Source organism: Hippocampus guttulatus, chromosome 8 (assembly GCF_054856545.1).
Source record: "Hippocampus guttulatus isolate MCC_2025c chromosome 8, RoL_Hgut_1.0, whole genome shotgun sequence".
NCBI classification, from domain to species: Eukaryota; Metazoa; Chordata; class Actinopteri; order Syngnathiformes; family Syngnathidae; genus Hippocampus; species Hippocampus guttulatus.
This window is the reverse complement of record NC_141268.1, coordinates 17,149,614-17,175,682: the sequence shown is the minus strand read 5'-3', so window position 1 is coordinate 17,175,682 and position 26,069 is coordinate 17,149,614. Positions and strand designations below refer to the sequence as shown.

General features: G+C 43.1%; 1 protein-coding gene across 1 annotated transcript in view; it reads left to right on the top strand.

Annotated features, from left to right (window-relative positions):
- cpne5b (copine Vb) overlaps nucleotides 1–26,069 on the top strand; it is a 68,460-nt gene that overhangs the window by 25,093 nt on the left and 17,298 nt on the right. Inside the window, exons 7-9 of the mRNA XM_086117372.1 lie at nucleotides 13,138–13,201; nucleotides 18,529–18,632; nucleotides 19,846–19,950. Of these exons, the coding sequence (XP_085973498.1) occupies nucleotides 13,138–13,201; nucleotides 18,529–18,632; nucleotides 19,846–19,950 (273 nt within the window). The remainder of the gene's footprint in view (nucleotides 1–13,137; nucleotides 13,202–18,528; nucleotides 18,633–19,845; nucleotides 19,951–26,069) is intronic.

Below are 26,069 nucleotides of genomic sequence, written 5' to 3'. Positions count from 1 at the left end.
ACCTTGTGTTGGTATTTTCAAAGACACGTTCAAGCCGGCACAAGACGGTGGATTTAAAAAGGGTGTTTTGGGCCGTTGTGGGCGTGAATACATCCGACTTGATTCGACATCAATAAAAGTAGCTCCTCTCATTTGCTTTAGATGCAGTGCATCAGGAGTGCGCTGATAGTCTTTGACATAGTGGAAGGGTTCTCTGCATGCCGTTATCATGTTTTTGAATGAAATACAATGACAGCCACCGCACCTGTCCGCGGATCTCAGAATCTGTCTGCCTGCGCCCGATCAAATTGACCAAAACTTAGATGTGCTTCCATCAAGTGTAAGATCATTAAAAAAAATGTACGGTAGGTTCATTGAAGACTTTAAAATGTTCATAGGTGTGAATGTGCGTTTGAACCGTTGTTTTTCTATATGTGCCCTGCAATGGGAGATGTTACCGTTTTTTTCTTAGCACTATATTTGTACCTGTTGAAATTTTTATGTGACCTCATGCAATATGGAGGTGTAGCTGTTGAGTTTGGGTGAGGAAGGACCGGAACTTCATAGAAACAGGCATTGGGTCCTTTGGGTTTCTCATTTCTCACTGGCACTCACAGCTGAGGAAACTTTATCAGTGAAGGTGTTCATGTTGTCTCATTTTTGTCAGACAGAGCGTTAATAGAGAACGAGAGGCCGCAGCTAGAGGAAAACGTAGATTTGAAAATAACAGCGGGTATGCAGCGCTATAACCGCAACGGAATTGCCTTTATTTTAACGGAGAGCACTCATTTTGCATGCAGGCTGTTTGTTTGGAGGCGCTCACCAGGTGTAAAATTGAACCTCCAATCTCAATTAAATGTGTGTGCAGTGAATGCCCGAGGAAGGAGGGACACGTGCTGCATTAATAAAGTGCTTATGTTCATGTTTCAAACAGCCACAGTCAACATGTTTCATTTGAAGGCAGTCATTAGTTTAGTAAATTGCCAATTTGAACTTGTGAACCGACACTGCATCATTTCTATCAGCTACTGTACATGCAAAAAAGAAGCTATAGAGCAATGTATTTGAATACCTTCATATCTGTAGTTCTATGGATGCAAATTGGAGGCTTCTGAAATAGCGGAGTAGTTGGTTAGTCAACATGGGAGAAGAGGTTGCTGTCAGTCTAGTGAAGATAATCCATGGCAGATGCATCCTTGCAGACGGTGCCCTCTAAACGTCAAGTATTTCTGTGGCTCGTACCAAGTCGTATTTTACTTTTCAGCTTGGCCCTAATATGTATGAAACTGAACGAGTGGACAAGAACAACAATTGGACTACAATTACATCCTAACTTTGTTGGCCCTTCCATTTGTACCTGCTTACATGCCGATAAAACACATCCGAAAACTACAATGCTCAGTTTTCATAGCTACCGGCAAAGCTATTGACTTTACACTCACTTTCATGGAACTCAATCATTCGACCGAAGCCTTACTGGTACAGAGTATCATCCAGTGCAGTTCTATATCTCCGCAAGCTACATTTACCTTAGTACACATCTTGCTGAATGAAAACTATAGAGGATAACTGGAATGGATTACATGCAAAGGTGTACCCGGTGACTGTGTTTACAAAATATAGATACCAAAATTATAACACAACAGACCATATGTTACATTTACACCCCTTCGTCCTCCCCATCGAATGATTTACTATTTTACCGACCGATTTGTAAGCACTTTTTCTCATCTTTAAGGTTGTGGTCGAGCGAGCTGCAAATGTCAGCAACGTGCTCATTCAGATGATTCGGTATCGCCGCTGCTTGAAGTCAGCCACTGAAACGGGATCTGAAGCTCCAATTTACCAAGTTGCTCTTCTAGGTGAAGTAGCGACAGAAAGGAAGATTTTGCCCCAGGAGCAACTCATCCACCTTATCAGTTCAAATCTGCAGCTTTGAGATATTGGACAAGTGGATCCACTCATGCTGTCATCAAAATGTTTAAGGGTGCCTTGCAGTGGCTCATCCTTACCTTTCGAGGACACATCACACAGCACAGACGAGTGGAAAAGTGGCCTCGCTGGCCGATTCTCCTGGTCACGCCGCTCGTGTCTACCTTTAAGTAAATAACTAGCATTTTTGTTTTACTTATGGGGATTTGGTTGTTTGGTGAACCATGGATTTATGTGTGTAGGTGAAAGCGTGGGCTTTTACATCCTGGTATTTGCCATTGTGCCTGTTGTGCTGTGTGTTACCTCAACTAATGTACCTGAAATAATCATAGAGAATCATTCCGAAATTTCCCAGGGAGTGCCTCGCTGTGTCCAACCAGAAATGTCTCCCACGAGTCCTCTGCATAAAACTTCAGGTCTACCTTTCCAGTCTTGAATCCGGCGATCATTTTGAGAGAGATTTCCTCATGAAAATGTAGTGCAAAGTCAAAACTGCTCTCTGTTGCTCACATTTGTTAGTGCTGTAGGCTGTCCCCTCTTCCAGGCCTGAAGACGGACACAGAAACGCAGCAGCCAAGCCAATTATCTGCAGAGATGTTGACACTTTTGTGAATGAACTGAGCAGTGATCAACACCACGCGGCTTGCTTCGAAACCTGACTGTCATTACACACACAAACAGACTAAAAGTAACATGAAAATGTCAAAATTTTGAACTCGATGTGGAATTGAAAAGAAATCCAATTAATCTGCTGAATTTACCCATAAAACATAACCAAAATAAAATTTCAAACTGAGGTCCGTAAAGTGTCGTCGTCAAAAGATTTAGCCGAGCTTTCCCTCATGTCACCTGGTCCTTAAAAGGGGTACAATGCCCTCGACAACTTCGCAGCTCGGATCACTGGTACACACAAGCAAGTCCGCCACAGCAAGTTAATGGCTCAGGGAATAGGCAACCGATCATCATGATCTGTCATCGCCTAAATGGTTGCTTACAGGAAAGCATCGAAGTAACAGAAGTCTACTACGTCTGCAATGTACTTCTATGGCGCAAAGAGAATTAAGGCATTGAGACATTAAATATGATGGAGGTGGCGGGGGGCAGAGGGAGTTCATAATGGACTCTGGCGCATTGGAATTGGATCATGTGGATTGATGAGAGCAACCTCGTTCCAGACTCATTAGTACATCAGTTTAAAAAAAAAAAAAGAGGATGGGTAAAGAGAAGCCATCTGGCATTGTATCAAATGCATATTTAGTAAGTCAGGTCAGCAATAATTTGTGAACTCCCAAATAACTTTGTTAGGATGGAATGTTTGTTCTTACCTGACGGCATGCTAGCTGAGTCGGCGTCTGTTCAGTGGCTAAGTGGTGCGTGCATTCTTCCCTGTTTTACTTCATTCAGCACTCAATGGAAAATGCTTGCTGCTACAATCGAAGTTAAAGACGTGTGTGCTGTGACTTTATGAAGGATGGGTATCAATTGATCTTTGACTGCCTCTGCCAAGGAGGCGATGCTTTCACCCGCTCCTCTAGGCTTTGTTTATTTGTTCACTTTATGCGGAAACACGCCACTAAATCATTCTGTGCCAGTCATTTAACATAGTGAAAACTGCATCGACTTCACATCCACCTCAGTAAGTGGCCGAGTTGAGTGTGTGTGACACAATTGTAATGCAAAATAATAGCGGTTGGAAGCCACGCTTAGAGCGCCAAACACCTTCAAGAGTGCGTGAAAACACTTTTTAAGTGGCTGTTAATTGTATTTTTGTGTACCGCTCGTGTCTACAAAACACCCTCGCATCCATCTGTTGTCCTCCTCGACTGAGGTGTGCTAATGGATGTCTGGAATAGTGGACTGATAAAGCTGTCATGACACCTTCTCGCCGCTTCTTCCTCGCTAGCATAAAGTGATAAATGAAGTGCCTTAATGGTGTCCCTTTACAAAAGTAACACCACACAGAAACACACGCCACAGAATGATGCATTCGATCCTTTGGCGCGCGGCAAGATTTTGAGAGGCTAATTATAGCTTCTAAACACAAGTGTCTCTGTGTTTTGTTCCGCCATGGATCATTCATTCTCTCTCTTTACGCACTTGTCATTCGGTCTGATTGGGCTGCATTTCACTCAATCCACAATGCAGCACTTTGCGAGCCCTCCATTGGTGGTCTGGCTCTGTGACAAGTCTAATATGTATTGTTGGAGTAACTGCAGTGTAGTGTCAGGTTTCCCTCAACCATACAGTAAATACAAGGTAGCAGACTTATTTCCTTGGAGGGAGGTTTGCTGGTCAGACATGAATAATGGTCACAAGTGTAATTACTACTTGAGGGCTGCTTTTCCTCCTTCTCCTACCTAAACCTCCAGTGAAGCTCGATTTATCAGTCTTTTGGGCCTTGGCAGATGTGAAGCTGGTGTTTTGTTTCAGGCTCCAGCTGCCTCTCTGTCATCTGGGAGCAGTTCATGGAATATTTAACGAGAGAAGACCTTTGAGGCCGAATCTAGATCTTTGTAAACGGGTCACACAGTCAAAAAGCAAGGCACGGTTTAACAGTTCCTCTCAGCTTGAGTTACGTCAAATAGAAGGTGGAGGAGTTGTGACTGAACATTTACTGGCTGGCTGCTCAAATATGTCATTTCTTTGGGAGTACCTCGCAGGTTTGATTCAGTTGAAACAAACATCTGTTGTGCTATTTGTTTCATACGAACCCTGGTGTGCACCAAATAAGTAGAACGAGACCACCTGAACAGGCGGTTTGTCCGTCCGCTTGAAAATGAGTTCTGGTGTGGTTCGGGTCTCTGTAGCTGAAATGTGAACACTACGGGTCCAGTGTTCACAAAAACCAAAGCATAGAACCGTACAACCTTAGTCAGGTGCTGTTGTCAGAACTACTGTCTGTTCCTGGCTTGATATGTAACTCGGAAGTCTGAATTTCACATTGTGACAAAAACACCGCTCAATTGATTTGCAACTAAGGGCGCATTTTTACAGAGCAACTGTGGTTCAATATTAAGTCAGAGTATACAAATAGGTACTACTGTATATGCAAAATGCACCATGTGCATGTCCCTACTTTGATCTGGACAAGAGAACCACGTTTCAAGTTTGAACATAGTTTTTACTCTCTATTCTCCGAAACGGCTTGTTGAAAAGTGACGAGTGTAGGAGATCCGATTACCACCGCTGTCGCCTCATAGAGTGCCAACAAAAGACGATTCTCATTTACACTGTATTCCTGTTCCTACAACATCTTAAATTGCACATGAAAGCTTAGAATTGCTGTCATCAAGCCAAATGCCACAGAAGGGACTTAACTGAATATAGTTCCTGTTCACAAATTCCCTTGCAAGCCCCCCCCCCCCCCCCCCCCCCCAAAGGCTGGAGCAGCACAGGCATGGCATCAGTCCAATATGACTAAATGGTATGATCTTCCAGTCATGACACAAATTGCATATCGGTCAATGTTCTTGTCTTTGGTTTCTGTCAAGTGCTCCCTCTTGTAATTGAAGCACCTTTTTTTCAATTAACTTGGAATCTACTGACAATATTGAAAAAAAAAAAGAAAAAAGCATGCGAATCTTTTCCTTTGTCAGCATTAACATAAGTCGCAATTGAGAGAAGTTGAGGGAAAGACGGAGGGAGCAATTACTCCCTCCCACTCCGACTCCCATCTTTAAAACGTACTGGGAAGTCCTTGATGCCATGATGAAAAGTGGCGCCTGTAATGCCCCAAGGCCGTTCCTGATTGAGGGGTTAGGTGATGGGAAACGGATGCTTCGGGGCTGCTGAGCTCTGTAGAAATCTGTCAGACGGCGAAGAGGCTGCCCCACAGGATCGTCGACTCCTTGATCAGAATCAAAAAGAAAACTATTTGAACAAGGCTTTGTGGGGGTGACATCCCCCACAGTGCCTGTGTGGCTGCTCATTAAGAAAAAAAACTTGGCTACGTTCTTCATCCTGGTTGAGAAAGGGAAGCAAACGGACTCCTGTGCGGCAAATAGGCTCGTGGATTTCTCTGCATGCTGACTTTGGTGGAGAACACAAAAAATGCAACGGGCATCACTTTAGTCAGTCAGTCATGAAGAAAGCTTGGCGGGTTATCGCTTTTAGTCCATGTTGGTCACGCTGTGCAATGCAGATTTTCATTCCGATTGCTTGGTGACTGGTTCAGTTCAAAATCCGTCTTGTGCCGTAAATCATCTGGCGTCGTCTGAAGCTTCGACGGCAGGGGTGCCCATTATGTCGATTGCGCTCGACCTTACCGATAGCTCGCGGACCGTTCGCAAGTCGATCGCGAAGTTTGTAGAGGGAAAAAAAACCAAACAAACATGTGTGTGTCTCTGTGCATGTTAGTCATACACTTTTTGTCTTAACGCACCCTAATCATCCGATCAGTCTCACTTTCACAAAAAATATTAAAGTAACCAAATCGCGTCACCGGAAGCTGTTAGCGCTCAGCAGTCTGCAATTGCAACTTGTGATCAGAGCTCTTGCAATGCCACCTTTATTATTATTATTATTATTATTATTGCTATCAGGCAAAGTGCATTTCGTGTACAATTAACCGATGGCACTCGCAAAGAAAGGCACTCTGGACGGCCGAGCGAAGCATTTCAAAACGGTAAGCGTGAGCTACGATCGTTAACAGGTTGCAAAAGTGCGTCGCATACCTTGCGTCAGGTCTCCCACAAAGGTAGGCAGTGACATCCTTTTCACAAGCTCAAAAACTCTTGTTACTGTTTCGTTCATCTTAGGGGCCGTTATGGCTGATGCTCATCGTGGCGTGCGTGTGTAAGTGCGGAGAGTAAATCTTCAATCAAAAACGTTTGGGCACCCCTGTTCTACGGTGTCCTTGATGAACGCAACACAGTCGGCACAAAAGAAAACGAATGGATGGATCAAAAGGGGGAACCTGTCGTAGAGCCTTACGTTTCTAGATGCCTTTGCACTTCAAATTACTTCGTCTTGCCTGTATGTGAATGTTCAGCGACATGACAGAAAGTTGTGTGATCTTCCAACATTGATTGTCTCCTAAACGTGAGTTAAAGTCAATTTCCTCTTCCTGCAGGTAACGATCGATCACTCGTCTCTCACTGAGCCGGACCATCTGTTAAGAAAACAAATTTCTGCCCTTGCGGATTCCATTTGACTTCTCAATCTGCGAGGCAGCTTCAAACGCAAATACAAGGATGTCATTTGGAATGAGCTCTTTTATTTGGTTACTCCGCACCTTGCAGTCAACCGCTTGGGAACGAGCAGACAGATGGGAAATCCGTGGAACGTTCTACTCATTCACACGTCACGCAAGGCTTAAAACACTCCGAGATAGCTGTTTTAGCAAATGAAAGTGTTTTTTTTTCCCCCTCCAAAACAAATGAGATGGCCGAGCATCATTGATTGCAAACAAAGCGTACAAATGGCTGACGTTGTCACGACGCTGATTGCCGAAGGTGTCATTTGCTCCCCACCGAGTGTTAGTGGGATTGGAAGCGAGAAGAGTCTGAGTCTGTGCTGAATGCGTGCAAGTGCTCCATTTTCGCGTTTTTTTTTCCCCTCTCAACACTGCTGTCCTCCCCTGGCTTGTTTCATGTTGCACATCAACGTGTTTCCTCTGATAGGCAAGCAGTGGGCAAATGGAAGGGCGGCAAATCAAATATTAACGACAATATGAATAATAAAATGGACACGAGTGACAGTGTTCCGATTAGCTGAGTTTCTGCCTCAGAGTGCCTCGTCGTCGCGGATGAAACCAAAACTCTGACAAAGACGGGCAGTGATATCTTTTGATGCAGCGCGTGCTTTGTTTGAGAGCATGATGGATACTGAGTCACTTTCTCCTCCCAAATAGAACTCATAAACAGGCACACGTTGAAGTCCATTCACTTACTTTCACGGTGCGGCTGCAAACACTTTCCGAGTACAATTTGATTAATGGTGCACTTTCGCTGGTAGTTGGAATAAAGTTAAATGAGGTCATGAATGGCTGAGGCATTGCAGAATCAGCGGCGCATCACACCCTCCATGTGTGCTGTGTGTGTGTGTGTGTGTGTGAAAGTATTCTCATCTATTATTTCCCTCATATGATGAGGTTCGTAATTTAATCGGACCCTCAGTACTGGTTTTATTATAGGTAGACAATCAGTGCAATCAATGAGTACAATATCAGTTCACATCAAGTGTAAGATGGGGTTTTTACGCGAGGCTTTTATTTTCCTCATAGATCGTGAGCTTGGCAAAGATGCAGCAGACTGTTATTTCTTTATTTTATACCTATACAGTAATTTGACCTAAAACCTCAAGACAATAAAGGCAATCTGGAGCGAAACGTGCTGTCCAGTCAGCAATACAGACAGCTTGGTTTCAACTGCAGGTCGTGGGTCCACAGGACCATGATTAAAAAAAATAATAATACAAAAAAAAAAAGAAAGAAAGAGCTAAAAGCACTCACCAAAAATGGATGATTCGGAAGTGTCTGTGCATGTGCACTTTATCGAAATGCTATTGAATATCTGGTGAAGGAGCTCAAACAAGAAGTCTGGAGAAGGCAACCTCCCTTTCACAAAGTACTGAAGAAAAGGAAGATATTGCCACAACCTGGGTCTCCAATTTCTGTGTCCGTGCTTCAAATGATCTGGAAAAATGACAATTTCCAAGTTGGCGGAGTATGTGATTGACTGGTGTGCTTGATGGATGTACTTCCCCTCATGTGGTGTGTGTGCTCAGGTGTGTTTGGTACTTGCTTTCCCCCACCCCTCCCCTCCCCCTACCTCGCTCTCTTTGAATGTAAAATTTTCAATTCAGTGCTCAAAACGGAATGATCGACTTCTAGTACATCATATAAAGAATGGATTTTTATCACCAAAACCCTGTGACTTCTATACAGTATTATATTTGTGGCTTTTCTGTAACTGAGAGCTTCGAGAAAAAAAAAACATCTTCTAAAATCGTGGAAAGACTTAATTGTCTACTTCTTCACTTCTTTTTTTTTGTTTTAGTCAAGTCAGAGGTCGTTTCTGTGGACCGATTTTCAGGGAAGGTTTGATGTTTTCAATTGCACTGTTGAATCAATGAGATACTTTTTTTTTTTAAACCACAATCTCACTTTCAACTGGTTTTCTCAAGTGCTCCTTGTCTGTGAACCGAAGCTTGACTTTGAACATCTGACTGTGAATAGCTGTCATCAAACTGTCACACTAATGCTCCGATCAAAGGGAATCAAATATATTTAACATGTTTCTGAGGACTGTAGACTTTTTTTAAATTTTCCCACTGGTGAGGTAATCAGGTTAATTCAAATTTTTGTCATAGCACATGTTTACATGTCACTTGTTGCTAGGCAGGATTCACAGGGATCAACCCTTTGTGCCCTCAAAAAGAACCAAACCAAGCCGGTTATTTTCATTGGCTTCGCATCGTTAGCGTCTGGTCTTTCCACGTTGACCTCAGAGGCTTGACCGAAAAAGTATATTAGACATCAATAATGTAGGCAAAGCCAACAACCCAATTATTCCTCGTGCTGCTTTAATGCCGGAGGTTCAAAAACTAATGTATGTATGCAGAGTCTTTGAAGCATTCCGCTGATAGATGGTCCGGTTCTATTATCCATCCTCAGTGACACTCATACATGAGGTCTTTTCTTTCACTCATCCCCAGTTATTACAAGGTGAGCTCTTTAACGTTACGGTTCCAGCACCACCTTCCAGATACATTTATGAGATAGATGAATATTCCGTTTCATTGTTTTTGGTCATTTGAAGAAGCACCATCATGTTGCGTGACATCCTCAAGAGATCTCTCCCCCCCAGAACTGGAGTCTTGTTTTTTGCTGTGCTAAATCGATAGTGAGGTTCAAATTAGATTGGCGTTCAATAATTTTCCATCTCGTCTTTCCAATAGCTCTGAGATGAGCTGGAATTCAGGCATCTAATAGTGAAATAAGAATGTCTAGATACAGCTAGGGACAGACAGTCATTTAAGATGGACTGCTACGGGATGGCAACCCGGTGATCCAGTGGTTAGCGAAGCGACCTCACAGTGTAGAGGTCGTGGGTTTGATCCCGTGCCTGCGTGGGTTTTCTCCGGGTACTCCGGTTTCCTCCCACATTCCAAAAACTGATTGAACACGCTAACTTGTCCCTAGGTATGAGTGTGAGCGTGGATGGTTGTTCGTCTCTGTGTGCCCTGCGATTGGCTGGCAACCGGTCCAGGGTGTCCCCTGCCTACTGCCCAAAGACAGCTGGGATAGGCTCCAGTACCCCCCGCAACCCTTATGATGTGTGATGTTATGGGATGGCCGTGATGATCATGATATGCAAAAATATGGCTATAAAAATTACCGGTCGCCAAAAAATGCAAAAATATTTGGATTAAATATTGTAGGTTAAATGCTGACTAGAGCCATCTTCATATCTTTTGTCTATTTGTGACATTACAGCAGACATGAATATTTCATTACCAAATAGTACATCAGTACACGGTTGAGCATCGTGAAGTTCCTTGTCAAGCGTGCATCCATTATTCGCCAAAGCATAGCCTCTTTTATACTTTTTGATTGTTGGATTTCACAACCTTCAGACACATCTGGTGAAATCCGCACGAGCTCGTTTCAAGGCTCTACCTCCTGGCCAGTGGCTGATGATGTTTTTTGCTCGAGTGGGTGTTTACATTGAATTGTTGGTGCCAAAAAGCACTCACAGCTTCTCACATCACTTGACAGGGATTTTTTTTTTCCTCCATGCCTGAACGTTGATGGAGGTATTTCAATGTGTGGCATAAATGTCTCCTCCGAGTTGACTTTGTACCTCTGCACACAGCTGGAGAGCACTTTGTTCAGCGCCTGTAAACCGGAAGGAAGGAGAGTCGTGTTCATAGTTCCCCTCTTTTGGGTGCATCACATTAGAAGTCAAAGGTGCGGTCTCATAAAATGTTTTAAATTTCCACCCCAAAAACTGATAGGGAGTCATTTCAAAGTTCCTTGTCTTCTTTGCAAAAGAATAATACAAGTCACAGCAAATGATAACAGTGAATGTGCTCGGAGAAATACGGCGCATGACATATTTTGACCCTCTCGAGAGATATGGTGTTTAATGCATCCCTGTCAAACTACCACGGTAAAGAAATATATATATTGAGGAAATTGAACGTTACATTTGTAAATGTGATCTTTCAAAATGAATGTTTAAGCGCTAAGCACGTTTCAACAAATATTGCGGGTGAGCGTTGTAAAACGTCGACTCTACGGCGCAATTATGTTAACAAACCTCCCACAGATTGACTCATTATTATGTTCTTATCCTCCACGTCCTTGAGATGGTGCCCCTGCTGTTACAGTCCCGCCTTCTGTGATATTTCCAAACTAATATGACACTCAGCGCTTACCGTGACACGCAAATGATTAACAAGGTCATTCATGAACTTGTAAAATATCAGCAGCAACCTTAATAATCCTCAGATGAGACACACACAAAAATTTGATGGCCTGCTGTTTCCAACCAAGTGCCACATTTTGAAGAGAAACCACAAAATGATTGTGCTGTTATGCTTTCAAAGCACCATTGGTTGAGGGGGGTGGTGGGGTGGGGGGGGGGGGGGTTAGTGCGCATGTATAACTCAGCTGGTGTAATCAACACAACACAGATGACAATTCTTTTTAGGAGAGAAGAAACAGGAGTGGGGGTAGCAATAGAAACCATTTTTAAGAATATCTACACTGGCACAGGCAACAAATGTTTGTCGCCAGCGAGTGCAGGAACAACATTTAAGGCGAGAGGACCCAGCGGTACAAACAGCCGCTTTGTAGAGCAAAATAGACTTCCACAGCCCAATTGGTTTTTCTGAACAGAACCAAGTTTTAATAAGGCTGTGAAAAGTTTTTGGAGTACGTTTTCAGCAAGTTGCACAATGTATGGTCTGGCACATATTTAATGGTTTTCTTTGGGAATATTTGTGACAGTAAACTTGCCAATGAATTATTAAGGGGATGAACATTATTAGTCTCCCGGGGGGGGGGGGGGGGGGGGACGTTATTAAGCCGCTCTGCAATGTTGGCGGCCAACAACTCTGATGACCGAGGCCCACAGTACTTTTAAGAGGCAACTAAAATGTCAAAGATGGATTTGCAAACAAATTGAATGATGCGGCCCGCAGGCTATTTTGGTCTCTTGCATCACTGAAATCATTTGGCTTTTAACTTAACGTAAATCACCGTTTTGACTGTATGTTGTCCAATATTACTGCGCTCACATCATTTCTCCCCCAAATTTGGAAAGTATTGTGAATTCTGTATCGCGGGTAATGTAATTAGTCCAATTTATAACTGAATAAATAAGTACAAATATGGCGTGGATGGTTGTTCGTCTCTGTGTGCCCTGCGATTGGCTGGCAACTGATTCAGGGTGTCCCCCGCCTACTGCCCGGAGGTGGCTGGGATAGGCTCCAGCACCCCCCGCGACCCTAGTGAGGATCAAGCGGTTCGGAAAATGGATGGATGGATGTATGGTATATTTAGGATATGGCGTATATTGCAGATAACAGACTATACTTTCTGCTTCTTACATTTTTCTTTTTCTTTGATAACCATTTGATCTGGACCGTTTAAAAAACATGCAAATGAACACATGCGAATCACGACCTCAATTTGCATGAGATAACAGTGCAAGCCTCGTTTGATGTTAAATGTTCAATGCGGCACTCATTGTCTTTTGGCTCGTGAGTGATCAGACTCGTGTTTGTTCATCTTCCATTTAGGAATGAGCCAAAGAGAGAGAGAAAAATATTCTGATTTTTTTTTTCTTTTTAAGTTGGGCCACTTTTGCAACGACTTATCAGACTCTTTATTAGGTACCCGTCAGAGTCATATTTATTCATTATTCTGTGAAACTGTATTTGTGTTATGGTGGTTGGATTTGGTCGCTGTATTTCTAATATGCAGCGCTGCTTTCATGTACCTGTACTTTGTGGCGTATGCTTTTTATCTGATGGTACTCTACAGGTGTACCAACTGTTGTGGCCGGTGAGCGTATACTCCAATGCATAGCAGCGAGCTATATTGCTACGTTCAGCCACAGAGTGACATATGCTCCCGTAGACGCTAGATACAGAGGTGACCTTGGCACAGCACAACTGCCAAAGCCACAAAATATGAATTCAATGTTGCCGAGCATGAATGATGCTCTAATTAATTTTTGTCACTGATCATAAAATCTTTCGGCTGTCCTACCACAGAGGGATCCCAGGGAAGAAATGCGGCACCATCATCCTGTCTGCAGAGGAGCTGAGTAACTGCAGAGTAAGTAAACAGTCATTATTATCATAATTGACCCTTTGCAGAAGTTGCTCGAAATGCTGTTCATACCGCGGAATATTGATCACGGATTTACTAAACATTGCCATATTTCACATTGCGTGAGTACATTTGGGAGTAAAATGAGACGACAACATCAATACAGGCGTACGGCATATACATCTTTGCGTGGCATGTTTTCGTGGTCTTTTTTGAATGTAAAATATGAGCCTTGGCTCAGTAAAGGATGGGAAACACTGCTCTCAAGACAAAAAAATAAATAAAATTATGCTTGACATCAAATTGTGAAACCCTTTTTATGGTTAAATAGATACAACGATATATCAACTTCACCCAGCAGCAATCCCAGCAATTTCTTTGGTCCCTGAGGGGAGGTAACGTGGCAAGAGCCAGAGTGATCACATGAATCACTCAAAGGAGTTCTCCACACCATCAATCTGGGACTGCTCCAATGTGATCTGCTCGGGAAAGCCGGAACTTTTAGTACAATACTTTGACTTGATTGGGCGAAGCAGAAACTTGTGCAGGCCTACCAAACGTTTGTTTTGACCAATCACGGCAACAAATGAAAACCAACTAAAAATGCACAAAGCGTCACCCGCTGTTCTTCCTTCAAAAAGGAAACGAGAACAGAATTATTTGCAGCGTCCGTGCATTCGTCTTCTGGTGTCGCCATGCTTAGTTTGTTTATCTCCCCTGGCCTCGGCGCTTCCTCTCTTTGTCACAGCAGCCGCCAAACATACTGTTGCTTCATGACTGCTCCGCACAACCAGTGATGCGTTCTTGGAGGAAATCGGCAGGCTGGGGACAAGATGGATTCTCTGGGATTTGTGAACTCACAAATACTGCGAGAATTCATCTTGCTGGCAAGGTTTGACTTGAGGCGCCCTGTCCCACAGGTTGGCGAAAATTTCAGGGGGCATAATTTGCAGTGTTTCCACCAGCGAAAACCATTCCCCAGTATCTTAACCCTTTCGGGGATAGCGGTCACTACAGTGGACAGGTTATTATCAAGTTCCAGGTTATCATTATTTTTGTATATAAGGGTTAATAAAACATCTGTGAGACACTTTTGTGAAAATACCTCAAGGCTCAAGTATTACAGTACACCTTTGGCAAACATTTTTTTTTTTTTCATTGCAGTTTAAATTTGCCTGTTTTGAGGGGCTGGCACTTGTCGAATGAGCCACAACTGACCCCGCCCACCTTTAATGTGGAGTGTCCCAATGCACACACCGTTTTTGTTTTACCATGATGACCGGCGGCAGAATGAGTTGATGGCCAGTAGCTACTTGTACGCATTTGTGGGAGCACTCAGTCAGATGGGGAAATGTGTGTGTGTGTGTAAGGGGGGGGGGGGGGGGCAAGAAAAGCAACGACCCTATTTCCACCGCTGAATTCACATTACAGAGATTGCCAAATACCCACTCCATTGATATCAAGTTATTTTATCTCCCAACCCATATATGGTTGCGTGTTTATGCTAGCGGCTAGTTCTGACCCGTTCACCCCTCTCACAACACAGCAGACAGGACATCTGTTGTCACCCAGTGGAGTGGCACATTGTTGAATGAAATGGCCCCGCGACATGATGAGGTGAATGCTGATCATTCTCTCGACTAAGCCTGCAGTCTGAAGCTGGGGATGTGCTCCACTGAACTCACCGCACACACATTAGAGCAGGATATTGGAAAGCAAGAGAGTGAAACTGAACAAATTGTGCAAAGACAGAGGCAGGGAGGCGATGAAAAGGGGGGGGGGGGCAAATGTGCAATATTGAAAACCCAAGCAAATGTGCAATTAAAAGATGAAGAATTACAGCGGCCGTGTGTGTGTGTGTGTGTGTGTGTGCACATTAGTCTCACAAAGGATGAAACAAACACAGTGAAGTGAATCGATATAGGATTATTTCACACCCTGCAGGTACCAACTCGTACCTCCAAAATCAGCTTGGATAATGACAGTGTGAGACCGAGATTTGCTTAATTAAAACGCAGCCCAGCCTGACCTTGTCCCCATACAGAGCACACGTACACACACTCAAGCAGAAACACTCACTTTTTGCAGACATTATCCTTTAATTGAATCCCTCGTTGCAATGCGAAACTATTTTCATCCTTTAGTGCATTTGGATCGTCTACTTCATTCCCCCTTCCGCTATTGTGGAGTACATTTGATGATCTGGTACCAACCAGCCAGAGACCATTCAGTACAAAAAAAAACTCTGTCGTGGTTCACTTTGTGAGAAAGCCATCTGACCCAAACGTTAAATGATCAAATCATTTGTAAGGTCAACTCGAAATTCACAGTCCAAACTCTTTTCAGGTGATTATTTCAGTTCACCACAAAAATCTGACAAGGGGTTCTAACCGTGGAAAAAGAAGCTTCAGCAAAAACTTTCTACGTTTCATTTGTTTTCTTATCCAATTTTCTCACCCACTGAGTATTCTGTAGACAAGCGAGTGCAGTCTGAAAGCACCGTGGGCATTTCTATGCAGCTAGATATGGATCACACCACATATGATTAAAAAACAAACAAAATCCAGATAGAATTAATAGAAATGATGAGGTCATTTGAGTGGGAGGGGGACTTGCTGATGGACAGGGACACACTCACACACACGGTTTAAATATTGATTGCCTCCATATTAACCGATGCTGTTGATCTTCCATCTGAGCAAGAATGCAAGTGAGTGCTACAGAACATTAATGAGGCAGCAGCAGATGCATATTTAATATCCCCAACACTGTTCATCGCCATTAATATTTTCATGCGCCTATTACCGCAATAGCACTTCCTTTGTATGTGTGTCCTTTTACTCTGGCTGAATGAGAGCAACAGCAGCAGCAACACACAACAGCATTGTAATGCTCGGGAAGACTAATGGGAAGCCGAGAACAGTGTCTTTAATGTGCTGGGAAGAAGAAGAAGCAGATCTTGCTTTTGTTTTGCCACTTGCTTCTGGATTAATCTATCGGAATATGACACGGGTTTGCAAGTTGCCCCCAAGGCAAGAGAAAGAATAAAGTTTTCTGAGAGTACGTGTCCTTTAAAATGCATGAATTGATAAGAGGGTTTCCTTTGTCCTTTCAAAAAGACATGGTATTGTGTTATATAAAAGGTAAAACATGTTTTAAATGGCTGATAAAATCGTCTACGCGTAGCACGGGGAGAATTTTGTTCTTGCTCAGCTAAAAGGTTGGAACATAACCTAACACGCTAGGTGGCTGGTTTCACACAAAATATTAAAGGAAAGGGAGAATAGAAACTGGTTGGAAAAAGAGTAACACTCCACTTTCTATGACAGACCTAAACAACGTGGGATGCTTGTTGTCACACATCTTTTCAGAGTACCTCGTGTTCGTGTCCTGCGCAAGTCCAGCGTAAAGTTTCATCTAACTCTGTGCATGGGTGGGGTTTTCGTTTGTTTTTGGTAGCTTTTTTTCCATGACGGGCACCGTTAGAAGTGGACGTTTGCGCCATTGTGGGAGTGAACACAGACGATTTGATTCCCGCCAATGGAATTGGCTGCCCTCATCCCATTTAAATTAAGCGCAGAAGAGGTTTCCGATCTGAATAAGATTCGCATGGTCACGCAAACACTCGCTAGCTTCTGGTACAGGTAAATGAATGGATGGATGGATAGAAGAAAAAAATTAAATGGTTTTAGGGTTCCCACGGTTTGCTCTGAAGCTTAGAGTACAAGGTAGGATCTCAGAAAACAAAAACAAAAATCCCTGTCGATGCCATTTTTAATTGTATTGTAAATTCCTGAAAAGTCTATACTACGACATACATCAAAATGCTTTTGAGTCAGCGGTAGCTGTCACCTCCTGTCAGCCTTCGAGGCTCTTAGCCTGTAGAGTTCCATCCCCATGAGAAACACAGTGAGCAACTCCTGCTGTAATTATGCAGGCATATACAGTACATGCACTATCGCTATCTCCAAGGAAAGATGAATCGGCATTGAGTGCATGAGTATGAATAATTTTCAAACATGTAAACACCTTTCAGTATAATGCGCCTCATTTTTAGATCATCTTGCATGCTGCATGATACACAGCTGTTCATGTGTCTTACAACGAAGAGCATGTGAGATGAATGCGCACCGAGATGAAATGGAATGATCTCTGCAAAACGCCAGTGTCCAATGTGACAGATGTGCAGTAGGTACTGTATATACCCCCAGGGTGAAGGAAGAAAGCAGGCAGATGATGTTCCTCTCGTTACTGGAGTGGTTCATGCTTGCTGCAAAGTGCCTGGCTGGAAGTGATGATAAAAAAAAAAAAATTAAAACGCAGGCAGGAGGTCACTGTGGGGGGAAAACGGAACCAGGAATCTGAGCGGGCAGAGACACTCGCATAAAATCTGTCACATTTGGAACCTCGCATCCATCCCTTAACTGATATGCCACCCGGCACACCGGCTGACACGAGGTGCAAGCTGTGACATTAAAAAGCTATCAAGCTATCATTAGTAGAGCGCTGGCTGCCTGGTGTACGACCTCAGGCGATGATGACAACAACGGCAATTTATTGTTAAAGTGTGTGAAAGTACTGTAATGAACACTGTATCGCATAGATTAGCCGCAGCGTGCATCCAAGCGTTAGTCAGGCCTCTTCTGCTGCACACAATAAGAGACAGCCACTGGGAGGGGAATATTAAGAAAGTACCTCAAGCCTTAAAGGCTAGCCAATGATTTATATTTGGACATGCTCTAAGCCCTACATGATAAACTATGTGGGGGGTGCACAATAAGGCAGAGGGAAAGAAAATCTCTCAGCAGCACTTTTGCCTCATATATGGTCACGGTAATATTGTTCCTTTTTCTTATTGATGTCAATCGAGAACTCAGATTTAATCATCCGATTAATTAATTCGTCATAGGGGCCTGTTGTCATGTCTTTCACCAAATGATAAGCATGGTCAGCTGTCTTATCTGAATCAATAAAATAAGTTCAGCTTCATCGATACCTTATATGGTGAACTGAGTCAAAAAAAAAAGATGGAATTCGTAACATGGTGACCAAAGAATATCTCCTGTTTGACTGCAAGGGCCATTTTCACATGGAATTACTTCCAAAAATATCATTATTTTGGCATTTTCATTTCTCAACTCATTGATTTTTACTGCGTAATGGCTTTGCAGTTGTTGTTGTAAACTGTCACTCTAATATAATGTTGTGTGAATGCATGCGGCGTGCAAAATCCACGCAACATAATCCACATCTACCTGAATACAATTTTTAACGGTACTTATCGTACGCCGCCTTACTCTGCTTATTTTTCTCCCCATCTGCTCGCATGCTAGGATAGCGCCACTATGCAGTTCTGTGCCAACAAGTTAGACAAGAAGGACTTCTTTGGGAAATCAGATCCGTTTATGGTTTTCTACAGAAGCAATGAAGATGGAACGTAAGTAATTGTCTCTATCCATCTATCTATTTATCTATGGATTAATCGATTTTATGATATGATGAGAAAAAAAACTGTTATGTACAAGAAGAATCCCAGTGCTAATTTTAGCTAGCTAACAGCTGCCGCTACTACAACAAGATCCCGGACTGTATTTCTTTGTCATATTTCACCAACTTGTTTCCATAGTGAATTTATCTTAACCCAAAAAAGGAGACGGTGAGCAGGTTGGAAGATTTTGAACAGTTGAACAGTTAATGTCAGTCAGAAAAACAATAAAAGCTGAAGGGCAACCCTGCGGCTCTCTGGAAGTGAATTACCGCGCGTCTCCAGCAGCTCATCATAAATCCCATATTCTGTTCCGCAGCAGGATTCCAACCTTCCACACTCCGATCTTAAAATCAGGTCCTTACAAATGCAACTGCTGCGACCCCAATATGTAAACCATCTTGAAGTGAGGAGAAGATGCTGTCGAACTATAAAAGCGCTCACGTGAGCATGCGTTGGACTGTATGGACACTATAGTAGGAGCTGCAGTGTTTAACGAGTCGTGCACAACTTCCTACGTACAGAGGCACTGGTCACATCAGCACCACAAACAACTTGGCTTGCATAAATGACTTCGAGAAAGCATACTCCATATAGGAGAGGTAATTCATGCAAAACCAAATTCTTCCCATCAAACAGTACCGTGTATCCTTTAACGCCTCATTAGCACTCTTGTAGCTTTTTGGGACCGCAAGGAAGAACATATTATGGGGCCGAGTACCTAACAGACTTACGGGGGTTTCTAATGCTTGTGGCACTTAGTGGAGCACAAGTAATCCAAATAAAAGTGGCACGCCTTGTTGCTTTGCGAGAGGATGGTTTGCGGTATTTAATAGGGATTTATGCTCTGTGAAGCATTGTAGATAGCAGAAATCCAGTGGCACAGAAGGGCTTGGTTGAGAGAGTCAGACTCAGATATGACATAATTCTCTGGGGTCTGTAAAACAATATAACTGGGAGACCAGCCAAGAAATAAACAAAGCCGGTCGGACACAGCCCCTATTTAAAGTGTCCCCGCATTGGAGCCTCTGTCCTTTCCGTTGTACACTCCTCCTCCCCTTATTTGCATATTTATCTCTCACGTCTGCATAAAGGGAATTAATGAGCAAATTCATTTCACTGCCACTTTAACTCTTGCCTCCTCCTCTACACTCTTTCTGTCTAGCTTTACGATCTGCCATAAAACAGAGGTGGTGAAGAACACGTTAAACCCGGTGTGGCAGCCATTTACTATTCCTGTCCGAGCACTCTGCAATGGCGACTACGACAGGTAAGCTTGGGCAACAAAGCTGCCTACTGTCTCTTGCACTACTCCTCTCGATTTTCGACATAGTCAGGCAAGTCAGATGACCTGCCTGCACACACACACGCGCACACACACACACACACCCCTTGATAACCCCATCCACATCATCTGACCTTATTGATTCCCACTGGAGTAATCTATCGATGACCTCCACGGCCCCCGATAGTATACCTCCAACATTGTCCAGTGTACTGATGGCAGCTATTACTGAACAACAAGCATCAAACGTAAGGATGCTTGTAACCAGCAAGAATCAATCTCGTCTTAACATGTTGCACTGTAAAGTTTTTTTGTTTTTTTTGTCACAGTCACACTATTGTACTGTAGCTACATTCGTACATTACTACTCAGTATTGATTCTTACTTGAAAGCACACAATGAGTGCCATTGTGTAACCACTAATTCAATGTAATTTAATTAATTTAAAGGATTCTATTTTCTTCCACCGTTGAAATACAGCATGAGGCGAGGTCTAAATCTGTGGAGGGGCGGACCGGACTGAGTTTTGTTATTTTTACATATACACGCAGCTGGGCGCAGTTAAAAATTTGAATTTGGGCCGTTGTGGGCGTGAACACAACTGCAATGATAAAGTGTGAATAGAAGAGGCTTTCAAATCAGCAAACAATAGGCACAATCCTTGACATGGCGGGAACAGAAACAGATTTTCTGGACTCCGTGCAGGAAGTCAAAGTGTGCAAAGTACCTTTGTAGGGAACTGCAAGCAGACCTCCACGGACAGATGGTATAAAGTTTGCCAGGGAGATCACAGATTTGTGAAGTGGACTCTTAGAGATCGTTTTCCACCCTGATCGTTCATTTCTGTTTGTGTCTCTTTGTATGAAACACTGATATATACAGTATACCGTATATCCATCCATCCATCCATTTCCCGAACCGCTTGATCCTCACTAGGGTCGCGGGGGGTGCTGGAGCCTATCCCAGCCGTCTTCGGGCAGTAGGCGGGGGACACCCTGAATCAGTTGCCAGCCAATCGCAGGGCACACAGAGACGAACAACCATTCACGCCCACACTCACACCTAGGGACAATTTAGAGCATCCAATCAGCCTGCCATGCATGTTTTTGGAATGTGGGAGGAAACCGGAGCACCCAGAGAAAACCCACGCAGGCCCGGGGAGAACATGCAAACTCCACACAGGGAGGCCGGAGCTGGAATTGAACCCGGTACCTCTGCACTGTGAAGCCGACGTGCTAACCACTGGACTACCGGGCCGCCCTATACCGTATATATATATATTTATATATATATATATATATATATATATATGTGTATATATATTTTGTATGCCAGGAATCCTTCCGCTTGAGTTCGTCAAATAATATAATAAACAAATAGGTCATTGTTTAAATGAGATGATTTAGTTTCATGTTTTCAGTTAAAGTTCAAGAGTGACGGGGTAGATCAAGGTCAGTTTTTTTTTTTTTGCAAAACAGTAAATGCAGGGCCTTGGCATTAGACCATACAAATGAGACGTAACACGGAATTACATTGAATTAATTTGAATGAACTAATGAATTTCCTCATTACATTGACCTTTAGCATCCGTTGGACTGCGCTGCGACAGAATCTAATGCTATGATGGATTTCTCTTGTCTAATTTGGCATATCATTAATAAAGACACATCGTGTTATAGGGGATTTTTCACCTTGCTGAGCTGTCTGCGTTTGATTTAGAAATCCGTGATAGAAAGGAAAAAAAAAAAGCTAAATCAGGAAGGAGCCATAGGCAGTGATGAAATAAAAGTGACAGGCACATTTTCTCCTCTGGACGGCAAGAAAGTTTTTATGCGATTCTTGTTTTTGTCGTCACGCGTGTACCTCTAGTTGAACTCTAATTAAGGAGGATGCTGTGAAAATAAAGGACGTGTGCGAGATCAAACCCGAGCAGACAGAATGGATGAGAGCTGCGCATTCCTAGAGGAGGAGCTGCAACATGTAACAAAATATTGGGGGGGGGATTGTGTATTACACATGAGCTCCAAAAGGGGTCACTAACCTGTCAGAGTCGATCATACACTTGGGAGTGAGGTGGGCATCGAAGCCGGGAAAACACACACGCACACACACACACGCACACACACACGCACACACACACACACACACACACACACACACACACACACACACACACACACATCCAGTGTTCACAAACATGGAGTGAGTAATGGAATGTGACAAGTCACAAGCTGAAACAGTTGGAAACGCTGCAGGTCTTGAAATATGACCAAGGCAGCATAGAAACAGGTTATACACTTGCTTATTTTTTCCTGTTCATATTTCCAGTGTGTGTTTGTGTCAACCGACGCCATGTAATGTTGCCATCAATGCGGAATTCTGAATGTGGCACCCACGAAGAAGAAGCCAATCACCAATAGCAGCCAAGTGTATTTAAGACGCTCCGTGTTTTGTACATCCCAAATTTCCCCAGTGTGGGACAAATAAAGTTTATCTTATCTTATCTTATCTTATTAATATGCATTTTTTTACTAAATTAAAAATGGGCGTACATGTTTTTCACAGGGACTCATTGAGACAAAGTAACAGTCTGCTTTACGCTTCTTCCATTCGTGTTTTTAGGGCTTAAATGAAACTAAATATGTACCGTAAGTATTAAATACATTAGCCTGACTAGTATTTATATAATTAGAGTGAAAATGAGAGTGCATATGAAGAGTGTCTGAAAATATATTGAAGACGTGAAGACGGAAACGCGCACTCAATTACACAATTACAATCTGGTTTGTGAATGATTTCACAAGCCAAAGTGATGATCGGCTGCTTGATGTCACACACAGCGTCTTGCCCGTTCAGTTGAATAGGAAATCGGCAAATTCAGCAGTGGTGATTTTGAAATCAGGGACTTTGTTTGTTTTACGCATATGCGGGTGCCTGGCTTCTAATACTTCAGTGGGTGCCTCCTTCAGCTCATTCTCGTTAGCTTATGCATATGGTCATGTTGTTGTGGATCAGGGGTGTCAAACTCATTTTTGTCGCGGGCCACATCGTAGTTACTGTTTGCCTTGGAAGACCATTATGAATTTTGGGAAACCATATAAATGTTTAATCACCTCCACATGTTACATACACGGCACACAACAAATTGATGAATAACTAGTTTTACAATCTGAAGTCAAGAATAATGACTGTTATTGTGTATTACGATGACAATCTGAAATTTTGGTTCAGACTTTAACAGGCATCATGGAACTTGAAATGCTTCATTTGCTTTTGCGGGCCACATAAAATGATGTGGCGGGCCAGATCTGGCCCCCGGGCCTTGACTTTGGCACCTGTATTGTGGATGATATTGGTGATGGTTATGACGATTTCTATAATAAAAATTTATAATCATCATAGTTATTGTTATTCGAATCTTTAATGAGATTTGACACATTTCCCCCAGGCTTTTGAGCAACAGTTCATAAATGAATCTACCTTCGTGATTTAATTAAAACCTCCCAAAAGCTCATTTCGTCCATATACAAGCACCGTGACTGCTAAGTTTTCCTTTTTCATCTGTGGCAAATATTACAAGGAGATCTTTGTAATTACAGCCGAAGAATGGTTCACTGTTAAATGTACTCCACTTTTTTTTCCTTTTTTTTTACCCTCTCAATCACATGTCCCTCCATTACTGGAGATGAGTCATTTCATTAAAGAAGTCTGAGAATAGCAGCAGATAGTCGAGGCAGATTAGTTCTGAAGTGCATATTGTTCTGTGAGTGCAAGGGAGGCACAAAAGGATCCAAAACTCTTATGATCCATGTTTTAAATTTGAAATCACGATGAAAATAATAATAATAATGTCTGTCTCGGTCTCGAATCTGTGTAACACCGTGCGTACAAGCTTTAAATTAATTCTTGTCCACAAAGCAGTCTAATGAGAAGTTATTACCAGTTTTTCTCAATTTTTCGATGCCGTCTAATTTATTCCACTGTCCTTTTGCAATTGAGAAGAGAGGCATCGTGTTGCCACCACCAAAGTGACAAGCACATGCTTGAAGATAACCTCAAAGGAGCAACCTGTCACCACACAGCAACCGAGGCCAGATGGCAGAGAACTAGTTTGGCTTATTCTAGGCCTCGGTCCTCTGTGACAGCTTTCTTTGAATCGGGGCTGGTGGAACTTCTTACGTCAGGCAACATTGCAAGGACGAGAAGCACTGCGATGAGATCAATGGAACGTAGATATGAAGGTGCCCAAAATGTTGTTTTTCCTCCGTCTCTTTGCTCCACAGGAACATTTCTTTCCTGCTGCACCGGTGCGACGTCGCAACTTGTTTTTCTGATGGTATTTTTTTTTTCTCTGAATGACTGACTTCTCCATGTGCTACAGTTTGCAAGTTACATATTTAAGGCAAATTTCACTTTTCTACAGTTTTTAAGGAACGTACAGTGGTAGCCCGGTGGTTGAATTTGATTTGTTCTGGGGCCATTGGTTGACCACTCATTCATTTGTGTTTTGAAAACAAATTTCCATAGAAAGTGTTGTGAATAAAATGGATGTCTTCCGTCAAGCTTGAGAGACTTATCATCTGGCTTGACTTGAATCAGAATCACGTCACCGATATTTTTTTTAGGTGTTGTGATCAACTTTCGAGGCATATTTTTACTGAGAATTGCAGGAAGTGTACCAGTAACCTCAATCGTCCACTGTGTAACCATCCATCCATCCAGTATGTGTTTTCTGTATCGGTTGTCCCAATTTGGCTCACTGGTTAGCTGGGGTACGCCCAGTAATGGTCGCCAGCCACTAGCAGTGCATATATAGACTAAAAACCATTCCCACTCACATTCACACCGAGGAGCAATTCAGAGTCGAGATTCCTCTCAACTGGACCTCTCAACCTGCGAGGCAGGAATTCGAACCACCAGGTATACCTCACATATCAATTAGTTCTTGCATGCAGAGCATTTTTGTTTTCGTTTTTCTTTCAGTAAAATACACTCCATCCGTCCATCCACATTTCCGATCCACTTTATCCTCACAAGGGGCGCCGGGGTTGCTGGAGCCTATCCCAGCCGTCTTCGGGCAGTAGGCGGGGGACACCCTGAACTGGTTGCCAGCCAACCGGAGGGCACACATAGACAAACAACCATCCGCGCTCACACTCACACCTAGGGACAATTTAGTGTTGAATCAGCCTGCCATGCATGTTTTTGGAATGTGGGAGGAAACCGGAGTACCCAAAGAAAACCCACGCAGGCCCGGGGAGAACACGCAAACTCCACACAGGAAGGCCGGAGGTGGGATCAAACTCACGACTTCTGCACTGTGAGGTCGACGCGCTAAACAATGGGTCACTGGGCCGCCTAAAATACACTCAACATGGTAAATTATAAGTCATCACACCACACTGCACAGACCATACGATTACCGGTGTGGTATTTGTCATACTGATGATAGTTTGTGGACACTTTCTTCCACAGGATGACATAATTATCTCTCATTATAGACACTGTTGTGTTCTGAGAGTATCATGTGTTTGCCTTAAAAAGATTCCACTTGACATGCGATGCTCTTAAACGCCTCTCCACGTTTTGCACCATGTATGTGGATAGTCTTCGTTAATTGATTGAAGCAGTGGTGGAAAATCCACTCAGATTGGTGGGTAAAAGGAAAATGATATACAGTGAAATGCAAACTCCACTAAAAAATTCATGATATACAGAGCAGGCATTATTGGGAATTCGAGATCTGCGGGCAAATGTACTCTGCCAATCCTCAGGGGGACGAAAACATTCTGCTTCATATCGTGTATAGTACTGCAGTACGAGTAAAAAACATCGGCCCACAGGCAACCAAAAACGCTTGGACTGAAAATAGTGTGTTGATGGCTCATCTACCTTGACGAAATAAAATTGAGTAAATTCACCACACCGTTTTCTTCCAGGGTATGTTTGGTTCCGAACGCCCCCCCCCCCATCATGCAATTGGCACTTAGCTGTCGATCCCTACGCCGAACGGTTCATGTATAATTTTCTGAAACACCAAATAAAAACAGCCGTCCTCGGTTCCAACTTCCCGTCAGTTGCGTCAAAATGTGCTCCTTCTTCCA